Source organism: Aedes aegypti, chromosome 3, assembly GCF_002204515.2.
Source record: "Aedes aegypti strain LVP_AGWG chromosome 3, AaegL5.0 Primary Assembly, whole genome shotgun sequence".
In the NCBI taxonomy this organism is placed as follows: domain Eukaryota; kingdom Metazoa; phylum Arthropoda; class Insecta; order Diptera; family Culicidae; genus Aedes; species Aedes aegypti.
This window is the reverse complement of record NC_035109.1, coordinates 250,451,368-250,471,395: the sequence shown is the minus strand read 5'-3', so window position 1 is coordinate 250,471,395 and position 20,028 is coordinate 250,451,368. Positions and strand designations below refer to the sequence as shown.

Here is a 20,028-nt window from a genome sequence, read left to right as displayed (position 1 = left end):
ACAATATTTAAGACAAACAACGTTCATTTACTATAGATTGTATTGATTTTTGTGCACTATTAGTAAGATTTAAAATCGCATGACGCGGTGATCAATTTCACCCTACTGATCAATTTCACCCGAATTTACGGTACCTACATTCCTGAAATTTAATCTGAATTATCATGCAATCCCAAAGCTGACAAGAAAGTTAAGCAATAGACATGCTATAAGTCAGTTTTCTAAACAAGAAATAAATGAAGTTCGAAAAACTGCCCATATTGCCCCGAATAGCTTTTTCTAATTTCATCATTTTAGAATGATGATTTTTGACTGTTATAATGTTCTTTAAAATTAAATCTTTTTCCACGGAGTGTTTATAAATACTAATAACTTTCAAGTATAGAAAATAATATAACTGAATTTTTAGATTATACGAGATAATTTTACAACTAAAAATAGGGTGCTCATTTCACCCCATCGGTAAAAAATCGACTCAAAAAATGACAATTTCGAAAAATTGTTCATTTGTTTGTGATCTTCATAAGACAACGGAAATCACTAAACGAAGCAAAAATGGGAAAGGTGTTTTAGTGGAAATGCGATCTCCATTTCATAGATGAGAAAGTTGGTTGTATGATCGTGTCTAACCCACATGTGACACACTTTCGCAGCGATTTGTGTCACGTTGGTCTAGATTGTGGAAATATTTCTTCCATGCCGTAAAAAATCGCATAGGTTTGGCGAAGTCCCAAACTTTAGATTTTGAAGATGATTCCCTAGCATAGTATTAATGACTTGAATTAAATATCCAGTTGTGGACTTTGTGGCCGTGCAATTAGTGTTACCAAGCATTTGGCCGCATCGAGTCAAGCGATGGGTGTGGGGTTCGATTGCCGCTTCAAGCCGGAAATCTTTTCGTCAGGAATGTATTTCGACTATGCCACTGGGCGTTGCATGCTAGTCCGTTGCCCTAGTGTGGTGCTTCCTTCAAAGGACAAATCGTCCACTGACTGGAAGCATTAACGTGTCGGTGTCTTCAAATGTCAAATATAATGTTGAAATATATTTCTTCCTATTCAGGGTTAAAAACTTTGCAGAAAACTTTAATTTTGTTAAGCTGTGAATTACAGTGGGTTTCCGTTTTTGTAATAATCCGATTTTGGCTTGTTCCATTTTTGGCACCCCACGATTTTGGTAACATTATAATCTTTTTTTTTTTAATACGATTATAACTTTATTTTATAGTAAATATCATCATGTTTCTTACTTTACTAATTTGAAAAGCAGCTCAGTTTTACACCTATCGTATCCAAATACCTAAATTCTCTCCCATACGCAGTTTTGTACTGCAGGATGCACACGAGCATCGTCGAGTTTCAGAAAACTATCTAGAGCTCGATATGTGTCTCTAATCTATTTTTAAAGTCTGTCAGTAGTTATATTTCATACAGCTACGCAACACGAAAGCATCTAAATCCAAAAGCTATTAAGTTTGATTGTGTATTTAAATAACTAGTTATTAGGATTGCATTTGATATGCTGATCTAGAAGTGGTTGTTCTAGGACATGCTACCCAAGAGTCACAAGAAATCATCTGTGGAACCCCAACGATATAAGTGAGTATCATAGAACATGAAAGTGACATAAAAGTTGACTCTAAAATAACAATTCCATAACAGTTTTTTCATGGGCTACGGTTTGCCACAACCAATTATCTTTACACCCCAGAAAAATGGCATCAGTTAATTATCGGAGAAGTCTATTTCTTAACTACAAGGTGTACCCGAAGGGCTATGGTTGGCATAAGAACTTGATTTCTGCTCAATAAAGGGTTATCAGAGGAGTTGACCCCGAAGTGACCATTTTTAAAAAGATTCCCGATAGCACCTTGAGTAGCCAAGAGTTTGATACAACAATATATTTTTGACCTACGTGGGCTCACTAGATGAATTATTCCAACCACAAATTTAAAAACAATTTTGTTGAAAAATTCCACCATTAAGAATTTTGCCAAAAATCCCACTTGGAATCAGGATATGGTTAATTTGATGCGCATTCAAACCTATACTTCAGATTATTTGCTATAGTAGCGCAACCAGGATTCGGCTCTAGGGGGGATTTTAGAAGGTGAAACGGGGTTCAAAGTGGAAAAATTTAAATATATACTAACATTAATAAAGGATGAAGCAACCTGTGCGAACTTTAGTTTCTCTCGTCCACTCTAGGCATACTATTCCATATAAACTTATACCACTGGTTAAAGGAAATTTATTTAAAAAAATTGCAAAATTTTCCGAAATACGCCGGATAGAACAAGCTTTGTGCTCCAAAGGACATTTTATTCTTTTCAAATAGAAATGGTTAAAACAGACCATAGAAATTTAAATTTTCTGATATCGACCATTTTATTTCAAATTCCAAACATGATTTATATTCTAAACAGTCTATTGTAAACGATGAATTTTCAATTAAATCTTCTAAATTTCTGCACAGGATGATCAATTTTTGTACGACTGAAATTATTAAAATAAGTTTTGATTAGACTGGCCCACCTTAGTTTGGGAGAAAAATAAAGTTGTATAATTCCACGGAGCACCCGCCAAGATTATTCTTTAGGGTTAGAGGAAGACTCCCTGAAAGTTTCAGCTCATTTGGTCGTTCCATGAGCTGGCGCAATTGGATTGAAGTTAATATGGGATTTTCAGCTCCAACATATAGGAAACAGCACATCATCTCCTGTTTGAGTCAGGAAAATTGTTCATCGCGATCAATTGAACCCAGAATGTCAAAAACACTACTTGATACTATAGCAAACAATATTGTAGAAGGTTGTATGATGATTAAAATTGATAAAGTTGGTGTTTTAAATATCTGAAGTAGATTTGCAATATTGCTTAGTATTCCTTCAACTTAGCTGGGTGGTAGCCACTAAGCGCATCATAGCCACCTATGACGCTGGGTGAGCTGCGGCACAAGGTGCATGCACATGTGTGATTGTACGGGAGTGCTGATCTAAGCCGATCTTTCAACAACTGAAAGCTTAATGAAAATGAGTTTAAATCCAGATACAGCCTTCGGCAACTATGTTCATTAGCGTATCAACTAGTGAATTTGTCATTCTGGGCTCAATTGAACGCGATTAACTAGTGTACGAGACGAAACAGTGACATAGGGTCAATTTTCAATATATTTGAGACGAATATTCCATACAAACTTTGAATTGAATGCGCCAGCTGGGGGAGCAACCAAATGAGTTGAAATTTTGAGAGAGCTTTTTTCTTACCCTAAGGCACATATCTAGAGGGTGCCCCGTTGAATTTTACAACTTTTTTGTTTAAGGGCCAGTCTAGTTTTGATCTTTAAAATCATTTCTTTTCGGAATATGAGTCACGTTTGAAATTTGAGATAAAACGGTAAATCTAATATATATCCGTACATAGTTAACCCTCACTCGATATTGAGGAGACCATCGAGTAAGTACCTTTATTATTAAAAAAATACAAACACCAAGTTATAGAATACAAATGCGATCCAAAGGACCATCGAGAAAGCAATAAAATTCAACTTTTACTATGGGACCGATGAACCAAATATCGAGTAAGGGAGAGTCGAACGTAGTTTTTGAAAACATATTCTGTAAACTTGCGATAATGTATATGAGAAAACTTTAAACCATAGCTTATTATTCAGCTAATGCAACGATTTCCAAATTCCATCAGAAATTCTAGATTTTGTTGTATTATCCAAGATTTTGGAAAAATTTTGTAGTTTTTGAAACTAACAGCTACCAATAATATTGAGAAAACTTGTTCCTCATGAAAATGTTAAATGATTTAGGAAATAAAAATATATAGATGAAGCGCCCTCATAAATATCAACCTGCAGTAGAAATACTAAATATTTGGAATTTTTATTATGGTGCATTACGCCAGTTTATGCGGGAGTGGGGGGAAAGCATGGCAGAGAGGTTTGCTTTTGCGGTTAGCAGACTACCTATGTATCAGGCGTATGGAAAGGCATGCTATAATGAAGCGTTAAACGGTTTCATGTCCGTCTCTGATTCCAGCGTTTGCTATGAACGAATAGATTGAAAGTGATAGATTGATAATAGAAGATAGAAGCAAGTTCAAGATACAACTACAAAGTACGAGAAAAAAGACGGGCCTGGGATTGAACCCAAGAACTTCTGCATATGAAGCAGAAGCGGTAGTAATTAGACCACCAACCCCGTCTCATATCCATACAATCATCATACCAGCAAAACAAACTATAGGTTATCGCGATAAACTTCAAGTTATCTTCAAATAACAGCCTATTACATTTTTTAGGACTTGCTTCGGTGTTTTCACTGCTACAAGTCAAAGAACAGATTCTAAAATAATTAAAAAAAAAATCACATGAATCTAGATGCCCATACATTTCTGTAGCTGCAATTGCAAATCGGGGTTTGAACTGCCGAGATATAGTAGGTTGAATTTAGCATTCCAACTGATTTGTAGGCTCAGTCTTCGGTGTGTTAAGTTATAAATATATATTTTTAAATTCTTGTAGGTATAGAAGACGAGATTGTGAATTTTAGGGCAGATTTTCTGAATTCCGACTTTTTACAGATGGAACTTACTTCCGATTCACGGCAGCAATACCTTTTAAAGTAATAATGGAACCCATCTATCAAAAAATAAGTTGTGAATGTGAGAAACATGAAAAACAACATAATTGAAGTTTTTTACATTTAGTTTGTTTTGGCAGAACTTTGATCATTATTAATTCATTTTTTTTTCATATCAATAAATTTGTTTTGTTCAGTAACAGGGAAATCGCATCATTCTTCACCGCTCCGCTTTACTTAGAAAATTTGTTAGTGCATTTACCCCTCACTTACATAAATTTTATAAATAAATAATTTTGTACATTTCAAGACAAATTAGAAACAAATTTAACAGTCTCTATTTTGGATACAGTGCGGCATGGGAGGAACGGTGCATTTGCACGAAACGCATTTATCATCTGACGATAGAGAATCACCGAAATTTAACTTCAGTTCGCCAAATGTGCACTGCATTTTTGGATCCACAGGTTCATCAACGTCAAGGCGTCCTTCAACGATCACAGTATCATTGTCGCCAGCTGTAAAATAGACGATTTGTAAAACAATATTGCAATATTGCATATCTTGAAGCTCTGGTACTTACGGCATCTCCACGATATTGGACAGCAGCGATCAGTACCGAAGTAAACTGGAATGCAACCTTCCATCACGCTGTCACTGTTGTGTATCTCAATACCACAAGTAAACTCTTGGCAATTGGGGTTACCTACAATGGTGCTGTTATCAAAACCCTTCTGACAGCGACAGGAGTAGCAACTTTCATCCTTAGGGTACATTTTTTGGCCCTCTTTATACTGCTCTCCATCCATGTAACAAACATCGAGCTTTTCGGCTTCCTCGCCGCAAACTTTGCTCGATGAACAACAATCGCCAGAAGTGTACTGATAAACACAAGACTCGTCCCGACCGAAAAATTCCGGGCAATCGATTTGAGCACAAACAAAAGATGCCGGCGTTGTGCGACTGAAAACGATTTTAAATTTTTGGAATCATTAATGTGATATAGCTAATTAGAATTCAAAACACACTTGTTACAATGGCAAGCAGGAGAACAGGAAACTAGCTCTTGGTCCGCTTTCGACAACGATGAAGCAATGTCGTATACGTTTCCATTGAAATAGCACTTCCCGCCATCACGATCGGTAAGCGTTGGACATTCATACCTGTCAACCGGAAATATAGATAGGATAATTTTTGCAGAAATTGGAGAAACCTATTAACACTTCAGTCGTCGCGCTGTTGTATTTTGTACAACACTAGTGAAAAAAGCTCGCTTTTCATTAACAACAGCAGCGTGGTGGTTTTGATGATAGCAAACCGCGCGACGACTGAAAGGTTAATAATCCAGTGTGGATCGAATGTTGACTTACCTATTTGGGCACTTGTGGCCTTCATCTTGAATTGGTTTGCATCCCAATTCTGAGTAGTGCTTCAGGGGCGGCGGGCAAGAATCAGTATTTTGCGCTGGAAAACCCAAAACTGCTATTAGTCATACGGGTAATGAAGAGCGAATTTCTATTCGACTACAGTCAGATCTCCTATTAGATGCTGCCACCAACTTACGCCCACTGCAATTTCTCAGTAGACGTTCAATCCATTCAGGCGAAACTCCGTAGACCTATTAGATTTATACTATGTCTCAGCCATGAACAAAAAAAGAATAACTTCACCCTATTAAAAACTACTCAGAAATTTCGGAGGGAAGAAATTGGGTGTCAACATCTGATAATAGACATGACTGTATATAGTTTACTGAATGAAGCTAGTTTATGGCATCATTATCATTAAAACTGGAAAACGATGATGCAGGAAAAATGCTATCGCTCAAAAAGTAATTTACAACGCTGCTATAACAAACAAGCAATTCAATCCGTTCCGTGAATTATATAAATAACAAAAATAGTTTATTCATTTCAATATTATTTCAGAGAATTGTTTATATTGTCGTTAGCAAACATTTACGTGTGTCACACATTAGGCCAAATAAATCAGGCTCTCGAAAAATTTGAAAATTGTATGGGTGAAGTTATCTATGAAGTTGTCTATGATCCACGCGGTTCAATTTTCAGGCTCCTCATAAATAATTGAATTCGAATTTGTGTGAAGCTCTTCAGGACCAAAACATATTTTGTGTTATTTTAGAACATCCTGAAAAATTGTGTTGATTTCTGCTTTTCTCAAAATTTACGACACACAGAGATGTTTAGTATTGAGAAGCTGATTTGATTCGAACCCACGACCCTCAGCTTGGTCTTGCTGAATAGCTGCGCGTTTACCGCTACGGCTATCTGGGCCCCTCAATCTCATGTTAGATTTACACGTAACGTAATTTTAGCTTCAATCATGCAAAGCCGTTTCTCATGTATTATTCAATGATAAAACCTACAAACACATCTATTATATCCAACATTGCTAGCAGAATTCTTAATATTGAGCACGAAACGTCTTCTCTTAAAGAATGTTGCATGCAAAACGGCTCGGTTTACATGATTTCCACGCTGAAAGTTCAATCATAAATAATGCACACCAAATGACAGGCCGTCGATTCCTTCATGTGCATTAGGGGTGATGCACAAATTACGTCACGCTCCCTGGTCAAGCCAAGCGTGACAAGTCTTACAAAAATTTCGGAGGACTCATACAAAAAACACAAGATAATCGATTGCCCTTCTTCAGTCTCTACCCTGAGGCTTAATAAGGGTGGGATTATGAATATGTTGACATTTAATTTAAATTATCACCTATAAGGATTAGCATTATGCGTTTTACACAGTGTATTCTGTGCTCTTTAGCCTTTGGCGACTTTAAATAGATACCGATCTGGTTTTTTCGTTGCTGGTCTTTTTCGTGCTGAGATTGTAAAAAGCTTTATCCTGCGTAGTTTGGGTAGTGGCTACGGTTAGGTTAGCTCAGATCAATCTTCAGCATAAAAGAACAGCAACGATCAATCTTTGCAGACTCATGCAAAATGGTGGAGCCCAAGTGGCGCTAGTTCAAGAACCCTACTTTCGTAGAGGGAACTTCTATCTAGGTAACCTCGTGGACCCAGTTTTTGCTACTTTCAGCAAACTTGAAATGGCAAACTCGCGCTCCATGCCCCACGCATGCGTGCTCGTTAATAAAGCAATCATTGCTACACTCATTTCTGAGTTAACTACCAGAGATGTATGTGCTGTCACAATCGATGTTTCTGTTGGTGACCTCAACAGGAAATACGTCTATTGTTCGGTATGTTTACCACATGATGAACCATCTCCATCGGATGACTTCAAACGAGTTGTCGTACACTGCGTAACAAAAGGCCTTCCGCTGATTGTGGGCAGTGATGCCAATGCTTATCATATCATCTGGGGCAGCTCGGATATCAATTTGAGAGGCTCCAGTCTGATGGAATACTTAAGTAGTACAGAACTTGGATTACTTAACATAGGCAATCGCCCAACCTTCATGGTTTCTAATAGAGAAGAAGTGTTAGACATAACGCTCTGCTCGAATAGAATCAGTCACGAGTTGACGAATTGGCATGTATCAGATGAGGAATCATTATCTGATCATCGCCAGCCCTGTCGTCGTATAATTTGAGCTTCTTAGTCGCCCTTCTTTAGGGGAGGGCGTTGCAATAGCCCAGAGGGCGCTTCTACTCCCAGGCGTCCCATAAGAAATATCGAAAATATTTTAATAAACAAAAATCACAAATATCACAAGTACATTAATGTACATTCCAAACAAACGAAAACCAATATAAATTTGGTCTGTAAATTTCCCTCAACTTGTACGAATTCTTTGCATGTGTCAATGTTATATAGAACATGCTGAAATTCAGAACATGTGTTTCATTTATAAGTCAATAAAATTTAGAATAAATTATTGAATTATTCCTCAGGTAAGAGATTCAATAAATAACATGGGACTGCAACGCTTCGGGAACCAAACTAAGGGCAGGACAATCACCGTTTCGGGAGTTCACTTCGCTTCACAAATTCATTTAGATTTAATTTATTCAAAATTATTTGGATTCATTCCACAGATAAAATAAAAAAGCCTGAACGATCTTTTTCTTGTGGCGTAACTTTTCAAGAAGAACAAGGACATAGCCAAGTTTTATCTCTTAATTTAAAAGAAATAATTGTGAAACGCTAAAATTCAATCGAATCGATGGCTTTAAACTTATAAACTTTTTAAAAGGCTGCTACGTGACCTGTGCTAACTGATATTACTGTCGCTACTCTACTTTGTAAAACATATCTTGAACTAATAATAACATCATTCTGTATTTTTAGACTTTCTCTGAAATTCAGAAATCGATTTTTATGAAAAAAAAATCTCCTAACACGTGACGTATCATTAAATGACAAACAAAATATGGTACTCAAAATAGTGCGATAATTCACATTTCTAAACATATTTTTAATTTAAATATCACTATGATATTTTGCCATTTAAGTTTTCATGACTTCATCATTCACAAGCATCATTAAAATATGATGACTGACTGGATTTTTTTTACCGGGGTTTGCTCATAGATTTATTTTGAAATTAAACTAATTGAACCTGCAGCTTAATTTTCCATCACAAAAAGTTGTTTTAACTGTGATTTTTTTTCTTGTTTTTCGATAGTTTTGTAGCATTTTTAATGGTCTCTAAAGTCTTTAGAATATGGGTCAATTTTTTTTAAATGTTTGTCAATTTTAAACATTGATCTTCTTGTTTCGGAGATATTACAAAAATCCTTTGATTGATGCGTAGTCATAATCCACTTAAATATCTCAAATTACAAAATTTATCTCATGTTCGGCATTTCGCTTCTAAAACAATTCTAAACATTGATGCAAATGTTTTCGAGCAATGACCTTTTATGTTTCTGGTATTATTCTGCCCGTTTAAAGCTTTAAAAATGTCAAAAACGTAATTATGTCTTTATTTTAGTTTTCTTTTTTTTGGCAAAGGCGATAGAATTATCGGTTCTGGGGGGCACACTGATTTCAATATATTTTTTGACTTTTTGTACGCTCACAGTGCAACTTTGAATATTCTGTATATCTTTTATATGACTAAACATCAAAATCACCAACACCTTTATTACACTAATAATTTTAAATATTTGCATCAAATCGTAGTAGCCTAGTATAGTTTAACTTCGGTCACAATGGACCAACCCTGGGAGGGATGCACAGATACTACACACGAAATATGACACAACAGTTTTCCAAATTGCAAGATAATTCCCGCTCATCAACGACAACCAAGGCAGGCTTGCAAAGAATCGCTAGTTTTCTTTTGTTGTGTACCTTCTATCTTTCTGAACAAACTTGGGAAAAGGTCTATTGTTTTATGTGCATCCAATTTTAACTTTGATTGAAAAAGCATAAAAAGATGAGTGTTTCAATACTTTATATTCGATCAAATTAAAAGGTGCTATCTTTGGATTGCTTTTGGGTGTGCAGGAATAGATTTTCAACCGATTGTTGTCAACTTTGTTAAAATGCAAAAATATGTTTTGATCAATCACGCGCTTTTCTCATGTTTGTCCATTCTTTAAGATTTGGGCTCACAGTGACAGTTCGTGAAAGCAGAATTTCGGCTCACTATGACGTACATAAATTTTGTATCGGTTTCTCCCTCCCAGGACCAACCCAGACAACCAAAATGTACTCATAACGCCATCTCATGGAGGCTTTGTATGTGAGAAATGTCACTTTTAAGATGTCTCGAAAACACATTCTACGTTCAAAAGTGAAGGCAATATGCTTGCATATATTATGTGATGATCAATAGCATACATTGCGAGTGTAAAAATTTTCTACCGAACTAACCTGTGATCTTATGCGACTTAACTTTTGATAACAAATATTGATTTGCTAGCTGCTACGGATTGATTTGACTTGCTTTGTACGAGTGTACGGGACGAAACAAAATGTTCAAATGGACTTAGAAAAAAATAGTTTTATGCGAGGAAGCTCATCAATCTGACGATTTTATCCAACGTGTTCTGCAGGTTTGATGTAATTTGTATGGATAAACGAGTTATTACATGATCTTTTATGCGACTTTTTGTTGTATGGGAATTCTCTTGTAGACCACTAAAGATCCATGTTATTAACGTGAACATGTATGCGTGAAAACAAAATAGGAACAAGTGTATTTTATGATAAAAAGCTAATAAAAATAGAGAGTAAAACATACTTCGCTTTTTACACAATTGGCCGGTGTAATGACAGACCCGACTAGATGATTTTTTGGCCTTGTGATGATGAGTCAAAGATTTCATCAATTTTGATCTTTTCATTGCTATTTTGTCACAGACGTCTTACCAAATATGTAGGTTCAAATACCAAAACAAATAAGGCAACTATTTTGTTATTCCAAATTGTTTCGGGACGTTTTCCTGAAATCATTAAAAACCAATTAGTTCAGTCTGTCTGAACACCGACCAATTCATGTTTCAAGCATTAAGTTGTTGTGCCTGCAATAGTGAACTTATGTCCGAAATTGCTTATACATGAGAAACCTACCTTATAAATTCTCAAAAGCGGTTTTAATTTAAAAAAAAACACTGTGTATTGGATGCAATATGAAATACTTCGTAAAAGTGATTTAATTTTCGGATATAAGAAGCATTAGAATATCCAAAAAAAAAGGATTCTAAGTATGGCTGCCGAAAAGTGCCGATCCAGTAGAAACTTGGCGAGAAAAATTGTCAAAAATGATAAAAATTTTACCATAAATATTCTAGGTTATGGATTTCAGTCTTTTATGCTCAAAAACGAATGTTATGTTTTCATCCGACACACTTCAACCGAAACGAACTCACCATTATAATAAATATGTTGATTAGAATACACAATACGCTAATCACAATTGATCTTGATTGCATCGCTCATTCCCGCAAAAGCAGACAAGGACCAAACACCACTCATCACTTTATTTACATTTGTTAATGTCATAAAGCAAAAACTACAGGGCGTTAAGATGCACTTGATCTATTTGAAACATAGTTAAATTACTCTGTTATTAAATTACTTTTTAATGATTTTTACAGGGCGTTAAGATCTACTTCATCTATGTAGCCTAGGATTAAACTACTGCAAGGTGTTGATAAAGCTTAGAATTTTCAATTAATGTCTTGCGTTGAGATGGACCTGCTATACATAGGGTAAGGTTAAATTACTACAGGGCGTTGATATTACTAAGAATGTGCAATCGATGTTTTACGAGGTGTTAAGATGATCTACATGAGACTAGATCAATTATTTCAGGGTGTTGATACAGCTTGACATTTACGATTGATGTCATACAGGGCGTTAAAATGCACCTGATCAATGTAGAATGACGTCAACTTACTCCATTGATACAGCTTGGAATTTTCGAATCATACCGTGCAGGGCGTTGAGTTGCACCTGATCGACATGGGATAAGGTCAAATTAATCCAAGGCGTTGTTAAAACGTCGAATTACCCATTGATACCCTTCATGGTGCTATGATACACCTGCTCTACGTAGACAAGGTCAAATTACTCCAGGACGTCGATATATCTTGACAATTTCGATTGATATCATACAGGGTGTCAAGATGCACGTGACCTACATATTATTAGGTCAAATTACTCCAAGACGTAGATACAGCTGAGAATATCCCATCGATGTCGAACAGGGCGTTAAAATGCAGCGGATCTACGTGAGACGATGTCAAATTACTCCAGGATATTGATACATCTTGATAATTGCTATTGATGTCATACAGGGCGTTAAGATAACCTGATTTGCATAGAATGAAGTCAAATTATTGCAGGACGTTGATACAGATAGGAAATTTGTTATTAATTCTCAAAAATAAATAAATAAGCTCCAGATCTACACAGTACCAAAAAATAATGTGATTTACGTCTTTTGGGATGCACATAAAAGAAGCGAACCGAATGACGTAAATTTATGTTGAATTTCAAATACGTTATTGTCTGATTCGGGAAATGACGATCACAGTTCCATTGCTTTCGTGTCCTTTAACATGTAAAATTACATTTTTTGTTCAATTCATCTTCATAGACGCGTTATTGTGTCGTTTCATCAATTACATCATGTGTCATTCAGTCATAACCAGAATTACGTCCAGAGTAATTTTCTTTATTTTTAAGAGTGTAGGAAAGATCAATGTGGAAAAAAGTCAAATTACTCAAAGAAATTGATAAAATTAGACCGATTATGTCATACTAATCATTAAGATATCTCTGATCTGCGTGAAATAAGGCCAAATTACTCCAGAGCGTTGCTAAAGCTAGTAAATTTTAATTGATGTCCTACAGGGCGTTGAGATGTACATGATCTACATCAGAAGGCCGGCTCCAAAGACACGTTCGCCAGCAGTTGGGAGATTTGTGCCAATCATTTCAAGGCGGTCGTATAGCTTGGAATTTTCAATTGATGTCCTACAGGGCGAAAAGACACACATGGTCTACATCAGATGAGGTCAAATTACTCCAGGAAGTTAAAAAGCTTGAATTTTCAATTAATGTCCGGCCCGTAGGAATCAGATGCAATAGATATACGTACATAAGAAAACGTAAAATTACTCCAGGGCTTTGATACAGCTTGAAATTTTCAGTTGATATCCTACAGGGCGTTATCATGCACCTGATTGACACAGGATTAGGTCAAATTACTCCAGGGCGTTGATAGAGCTTAGAATTGCTATTGGTGCCATACAGGGCGTTAAGATGCACGTTATTCACATAGGGTTAGGTCAAGTTAACCCAGGGCGTTTATATAGCTTGAAATTTTTAAATAATGTCCTACAGGGCGTTACGATGCAGTTGGACTATACGAGACAAGTTAAAATTAGTCCTGTGCGTTGATACAACTTGGAATTTTAAGTCGATTCAGGGCATTGAGGTGCATTTAATCTACGTAAGACAAGGTCAAATTAGTCTAGGGCATTTAAACATCTTGCCAGTCTCTTCTGATGTCCCACAGGGCGGTAAATTGTAGATGAAATCACTCCATGGCGTTGATTAAGCTTCATATATTCAATGGATGTTTTGCAAGGCACCTTAAGGACGCACTTGGTTTACATAGGATGGGGTCAAATTACTCCTGGGCGTAGATACAGATCGTTAATTTTCGATTGATTTTCTACAGAGCGGTTCTATATGAAATAAGGAAAAAAAACTCAAGAGCGTTAGTACAGGTTGGAAATTTCGATTGATGTCTTATGGGGCGTTAGATTGTTGTTGATCCTGCAAAGTTCTATCACACTACTTATATTATTCATGACTTCGAGTGAAAATTCCTAACAAAATCTGAAAAAAAGCTTCTTAGTCGTCGACTAAGCACGACTAAGCAGGACGACAGGGCTGCTGATCATCGCTACATCTTCTTTGAACATTCAAATGTAACTGCGCAGACTTTGCGTTTTAGGAATCCCCGGTCAACAAACTGGGAACTCTATATTGAATTGGTTGCGACCAAATTTCATGGATATTCACCATCCATTGAAAATCCAAGTTTTCTGGATGATGCCGTTGATACTACAACATCCTACATTATGGAAGCTTTTGAAGAAGCATGTCCTCTGCGGACTGTAAAGACTACAAGAGGGACCCCATGGTGGAATTCCGATCTGAGTAGACTCAGGAAACAATGTAGAAGGAGTTGGAACAGACGCCGTTCAGCTGGATCAGAGTCGTTCAAGTCAGCTCGCAAGGCTTACAAGAAGGCTCTTCGTTCTGCTGAACGATCCGGCTGGAAAAACCTTTGTACAAATGTTTCCAGTTTGAGTGAAGTCAGTCGGTTGAACAAAATCCTTGCAAAATCTAAGGATTTCCAAGTGAACGAAATTCGCTTACCTAATGGTGACTTTACTCCGATGAAGAAGTTTTAGAATGTTTATTCAATACATACTTCCCCGGATGTGTGGACATAGCATCTACGGATGAACCAAATGTCTTTTCATGTAGTTACGAGTCTCTGGCCTCGGCTCGCAGTATCGTAACTACTGAATCGATTCAATGGGCACTTAATAGTTTTGCTCCTTTCAAATCTCCAGGAGCGGATGGGATTTATCCTGTTCTGCTCCAAAAGGGATTTGAGTTTATCAAACATGTTTTGAAAAAGCTACTTGTAAGCAGTTTTGCTACCGGGTACATTCCCAGATTCTGGCGTGATATTACTGTAAAGTTTATCCCGAAAGAAGGACGTGCGTCGTATGAAGAAGCGAAGAGTTTTAGACCAATCAGTCTGACCTCTTTTCTTCTGAAATGTCTGGAACGCATTATCGATCATCACATCCGTGATGTTTATTTGGCAAACATGCCTCTTCATGTGAATCAACATGCTTACCAATCTGGAAAGTCCACTGTGACTCTTTTACACAAAGTTGTATACGATATCGAGAAAGCATTCGCTCAGAAGCAATCCTGTTTGGGTGTTTTCTTGTATATTGAGGGTGCCTTTGATAACGTGTCTTTCGATGCCATATTGGAAGCCGCACGAAACCATGGGCTACCTATAATGATTACCAATTGGATTCATCAAATGCTCAAAAACCGACATCTCTTCTCGACATTGCGTCAAGCAGCGATTCGAAAATTGAGTGTTTGCGGATGCCCTCAAGGGGGAGTCTTATCACCACTTTTGTGGAATCTCGTAGCAGATACGCAATTGAGGCAACTCAATAATTGCGGTTTTCCAACTTATGGATTTGCCGACGATTATCTAGCTCTGATAGTTGGTATGTGCTTAAGCACCTTATTCGACCTGATGCAAAGTGTTCTTCAGGTAGTCGAGAGTTGGTGTCGCCAATATGGCCTTTCGGTTAACCCGAATAAAACATCTATTGTTCTTTTTACGGAAAGACGAAACCGCGATGGAATTCGACCTTTACGTCTTTTTGGCACTGAGATTAATGTGACTGATCAAGTAAAGTATGTCGGAGTCATTCTAGATTCCAAACTTTCATGGACACCTCACATTGATTTCAGAGTCAAAAAAGCTTGCATGGCCTTCGGTCAATGCCGGCGAACCTTTGGTAAAACTTGGGGCCTCAAACCCGAATATATCAAATGGATTTACACAACAGCTGTTCGACCAATATTGGCATATGGATGTCTTGTGTGGTGGCAAAAGGGCGAAGTGAGAACAATCCAATCAAAATTGGGCCATCTCCAAAGGATGTGCTTGATGGCGATGTCTTATGCGTTCTCTACAACTCCCACAGCAGCGCTTGAGGCCATTTTCGACGTTGCGCCACTATACATATATCTTAAACAAGAAGCACTTTCTTGCTCTTAGCGTTTATGGGTACTGGATCTACTAGAGAAAAATCCAGTGAATCGTAGATCTACACACACTTCGTTGTTTCCACTTTTGGTGAATTGGGACAAAATTGTCCTTGCTCCAAGTGATCTCACAATTGCTTGTCACTTTCCTTACAGGACATTTACCACACAATTCCCTTCACGGGAAGAGTTGACGTCTGGCTATTTTGAAAGAAGTATATCAAACAATATAGTATGTTACACTGATGGCTTTCTTCTTGAAGGTAGAGCTGGTGCGTGAACTAAGGCTGAATCAGTTTTACTCACTTGGTAGACACTCCACCGTTTTTCAGGCGGAAATATTTGCTCTTATGTGTGGAGTGCACTCCATTATCAAAGTTATCCCGTTTTACAGTAAATTAAATCCACACTCAGGGTTATTCGTTGTTCAAATAGAGTTGGAAATATATTAAACCGTAAATATATTGACCATTAAGATTCACACGTTAGCATCACTGAATTCAATGCGTCAGCTACAAATATTGTCTTTTGAAATCATTATTGTAAGCAAATTAACTCGCCTAGAGTAAAGATAGTTATCTTGGTGTATTTAACAATGAGTTAATGAAAGGTTTCACGGCATGTATAACTTCGAGAAGGGTCATCCACATAGGCCACGGAGCTTAGTACCACCATCTGAGAACAGAGATCGAATTGAGGAGGAGCTTTATGATGTTAAACCGAAAAATACAATAAATGCGTTAAAAAGGCCATGGAGCAAAACATAACTGACACATAAACGATGTATTTGAATTAATAAAATAAGAGAAAATAAAGTGCAAAATAAGAAGACTTCTACATAAAGAAGTACATTACAATATTTATGTATCACTGTTGAGATTATGTAATTTTTATAAGTTGTAAGTAACGGCTTCGTCTTTTCATCCACCAAATTTTTGAGTCTTAAACATAAGTAGGTACCTTTAAAACCTTATACTTTGGAAAAGTGACTACACAGACTTGTACTGCCCATAACAGCATGACTGTCCCATATGGATTTCCTAATTTTATTTTATTTTTTCAATTGAAATGTCTGACAGAGGCGCACGTCTAACCCATGGCTCTTGTATCGTTTTTGTTCGAGTTATACTAATGCAATATTTGATTTCAGTGATTCACAACAGTTTGAGTACACGTTTTCATTTCTTTGACTGTCAAGTTTAGCAGTTTTTTAATTCTCATGCATTGAAAATGTATTCTTTGTTCCGACCCCACCCTACCGCAATGCTGCCTTTAACAGTTCAGTAGTTGCACTATTGTATTTTGTGCAACACTGGTAGCTTAACTAACTAGGTAAACCTCGTTTGCCGTGCACAGCATCAGCGTAGTAGTTCTGGCGATGACAAATCGCCCGACACACGGAAGCTTAATGCCGATATGTGAACATTTTTTTTTCTTAGAATGTAGGATTTACCCTTTACTTAATCTTTAAAAATATGATTTACAAAAATAGCACACCAATAACAATTAGTACAGTGGATTATGGTAATACTGTCTTAACTTATTCTTAACCACATTTGGCGCCATTTAATCATCTATTTTTCTTAGATAGTTGCATGAAAAGGCTCTAAAATACTATGTATTCATCAACATTATCAGTCAAAATTTGGTTATCCAAATTTCTTCGACGCCCATACAAATAACATTCAGACATGTCGACACAAATCGTATTCATTACACATGATCAATAGGCAATATCAGTTGTATTATTATCAATCAATTATAGATAGCACCGCACTTGAATCATTATTTTCTTTTCTCAATTTCAGCACATCAAAATACACAACCCCCTTGCCATTGATTGATGACTCTGAGTCATAGCCGAAGCCGGAGCTATAAATCATAAAGTACATTAGCACATATTCAAGTTCAAGTTTTTTGAATAAATTCCAATCAGCTGCTTCGGCGACAACATTTGAAGTTTTCGTTTCGCGGCGCAGTATAGTTTTGATTCCATTCATCGCAACTAATTAGCATTCGATTCGTATATTTGTATTACCGTTACAGAGCACAACCGCAGAGCACAGCAGCACTGTTGCTAAAATAGCCTTGGGTAACATTTCCGAATTGTTATTGCAACTAGTAAAGAGCCGGTAAAATACTACTGAAGCACGAAAGCACAATTCGAACGAACTACAGCGACAGGGTACCGATATGCGAACTAACTGATGTTCGCTGATAAGCGTAAACTTTTATACCTTTCTACACAGGTGAACCCGAGCCGACAGTCGTCGATGAGGTTCATCTCGCGTATCGGCAACGAATCTCGTCATTTTCGAGCACAATTGCGAGTGTGGAGAATCCCACTCGTGCTGTTGTCGTTGGGATACACTCATGAATAGGGGAGAATGTTGCGAAACTAACCAAAGTAGTGATATATCCCAAATAGACCTGTGCGCCGAAATATTTTTAATCAGCGGCGGCGTGAGAGCATTTTTGTACCGGCGGTGGCGCCGTGATCGGCGTCACGGCGTTGACTACTTTCGGCGGCGGCGACGGAGGCGTACATCGGCGTGGAGTAAATTGGACAGCAAAATGTTTGAAAATTGTCTTATTTTTTCGGCGTTAAGTTCCTACTGGGATAGGGCCTACTTCTTAACTTATTTCTCTAGAAGCACTTCCACAGTTGCTAACTGAGATGTTTTTTTTTGGTAAAATTGCCATTTTCGTATTCGTGTCTCGTGGGGATTGTACGATGATTCCTTATAACTAAGAAAGGCATAGGCAGTTTTTTTATTCGAAAAGATCCTGAATTGAACCCATACACCTTCAAGATATTCTTTGTTCTTAAACGTCGAGAAAATTACGAAACATACTCTCGAGCGGTGGGATTTGAACTCACAACCGATCAACCATGATCATGCTGAATATTTTTGTGCTTAGCTCTAAGGAATTTTAGGTGCATAAAGATAAACTGCAGTTAAAACAATGAAACAGCGATTGGAATCGTTGTCTCGTTTTTGCTTATCTGGAATAATCTTTGAATGGTCTTGAATACCTTGAAAAATCTCCTACGAACCCTGGAAAACATGGAGGAATTTATAGTGAAATGGTTGCAAGAAAACTTATAGAAATATTTTTGGCAGCAAATTCATGAAGCATATTAACATTGGGTATTACCAGAATATATTTGAAAAAAATATTCATTATTTTTAACCTCCAGACAAAATCTGAGAATAGTTTCAGGGGTAAAATAATGAAGAATTAGGAAAAATACTCAAATAATCAAAAAAGAACTCGCAGGAATACTACCCCAGATAAATGTGTATGATTTGTCGAAAAAATTGTGTAACAAAATCTTTGGATATTTTTGTTTGACTTTTGGAAGAGCTCTTCGGAAAATTTTTGCACGAATGATTAAGGAAATTCTCGAAGTTATCCTAAAAAAACAAAATTTAGCAAGCAGTGCATGTGCTTTATTATAGCATTTTGATTTGCTTGAAAGATGTCCTGTAAAAAACTCTGGAGGAATCACTTCAGAAATATAGGTATCATAGTAAGTATTACTGAAGAAGTTCTTGGATGAAGGAAATTCTCAAAGTTATCCTAAAAAAACAAAATTTAGCAAGCAGTGCATGTGCTTTATTATAGCATTTTGATTTGCTTGAAAGATGTCCTGTAAAAAACTCTGGAGGAATCACTTCAGAAATATAGGTATCATAGTAAGTATTACTGAAGAGCATTTCTTGTTAGAAATCGTTGCGGAATCTTGTTGCATTGAGTATTTTCTGGAAAAACTCCTGGAGTATAGCCTAAAGAAGTAAATTGAAGTATCTCTAACAAATTGTTTGAGACAAGATTCTTAATAAATATCCCGTTGAAAAAAAAAATGAAGGATACATGGATAAACTTTTAAAGAAAGAAATTTTACTTTATTAAGAATTGATGTTTAGTAATTCATGAACTAGTGCATCATGATTATTTTTGAACAAACTTACATGCAGTATCATAAGATATACAGTGATACCTCCATGAGTCGATGTTCCATGACTCGATATCGACTCATGGAACCATACTAGAAACAAAATTTCATGGTTACTATGATAGTCCCTTGAAACAGGTTTCCAAAGGATTGCTGTTCCATGACTCGATATTTCCATGAGTCGATGGTCCCTTCAATATCGACTC

The 20,028-nt window shown here is 36.8% G+C and overlaps 1 protein-coding gene across 1 annotated transcript; it reads right to left on the bottom strand.

The window, feature by feature from the left end:
• Positions 1 to 4,704: 4,704 nt before the first annotated feature.
• Positions 4,705 to 18,166, bottom strand: LOC5570366. The gene is made up of 5 exons (XM_001659037.2): positions 17,900 to 18,166; positions 5,962 to 6,055; positions 5,620 to 5,754; positions 5,175 to 5,554; positions 4,705 to 5,109 (listed from the first exon to the last, which is right to left on the bottom strand). Exons 1-5 carry the CDS (start codon positions 17,958 to 17,960, stop codon positions 4,919 to 4,921), a joined length of 861 nt encoding a protein of 286 aa, XP_001659087.2. The 5' UTR covers positions 17,961 to 18,166; the 3' UTR covers positions 4,705 to 4,918.
• Between the last annotated feature and the right edge of the window lie 1,862 nt (positions 18,167 to 20,028).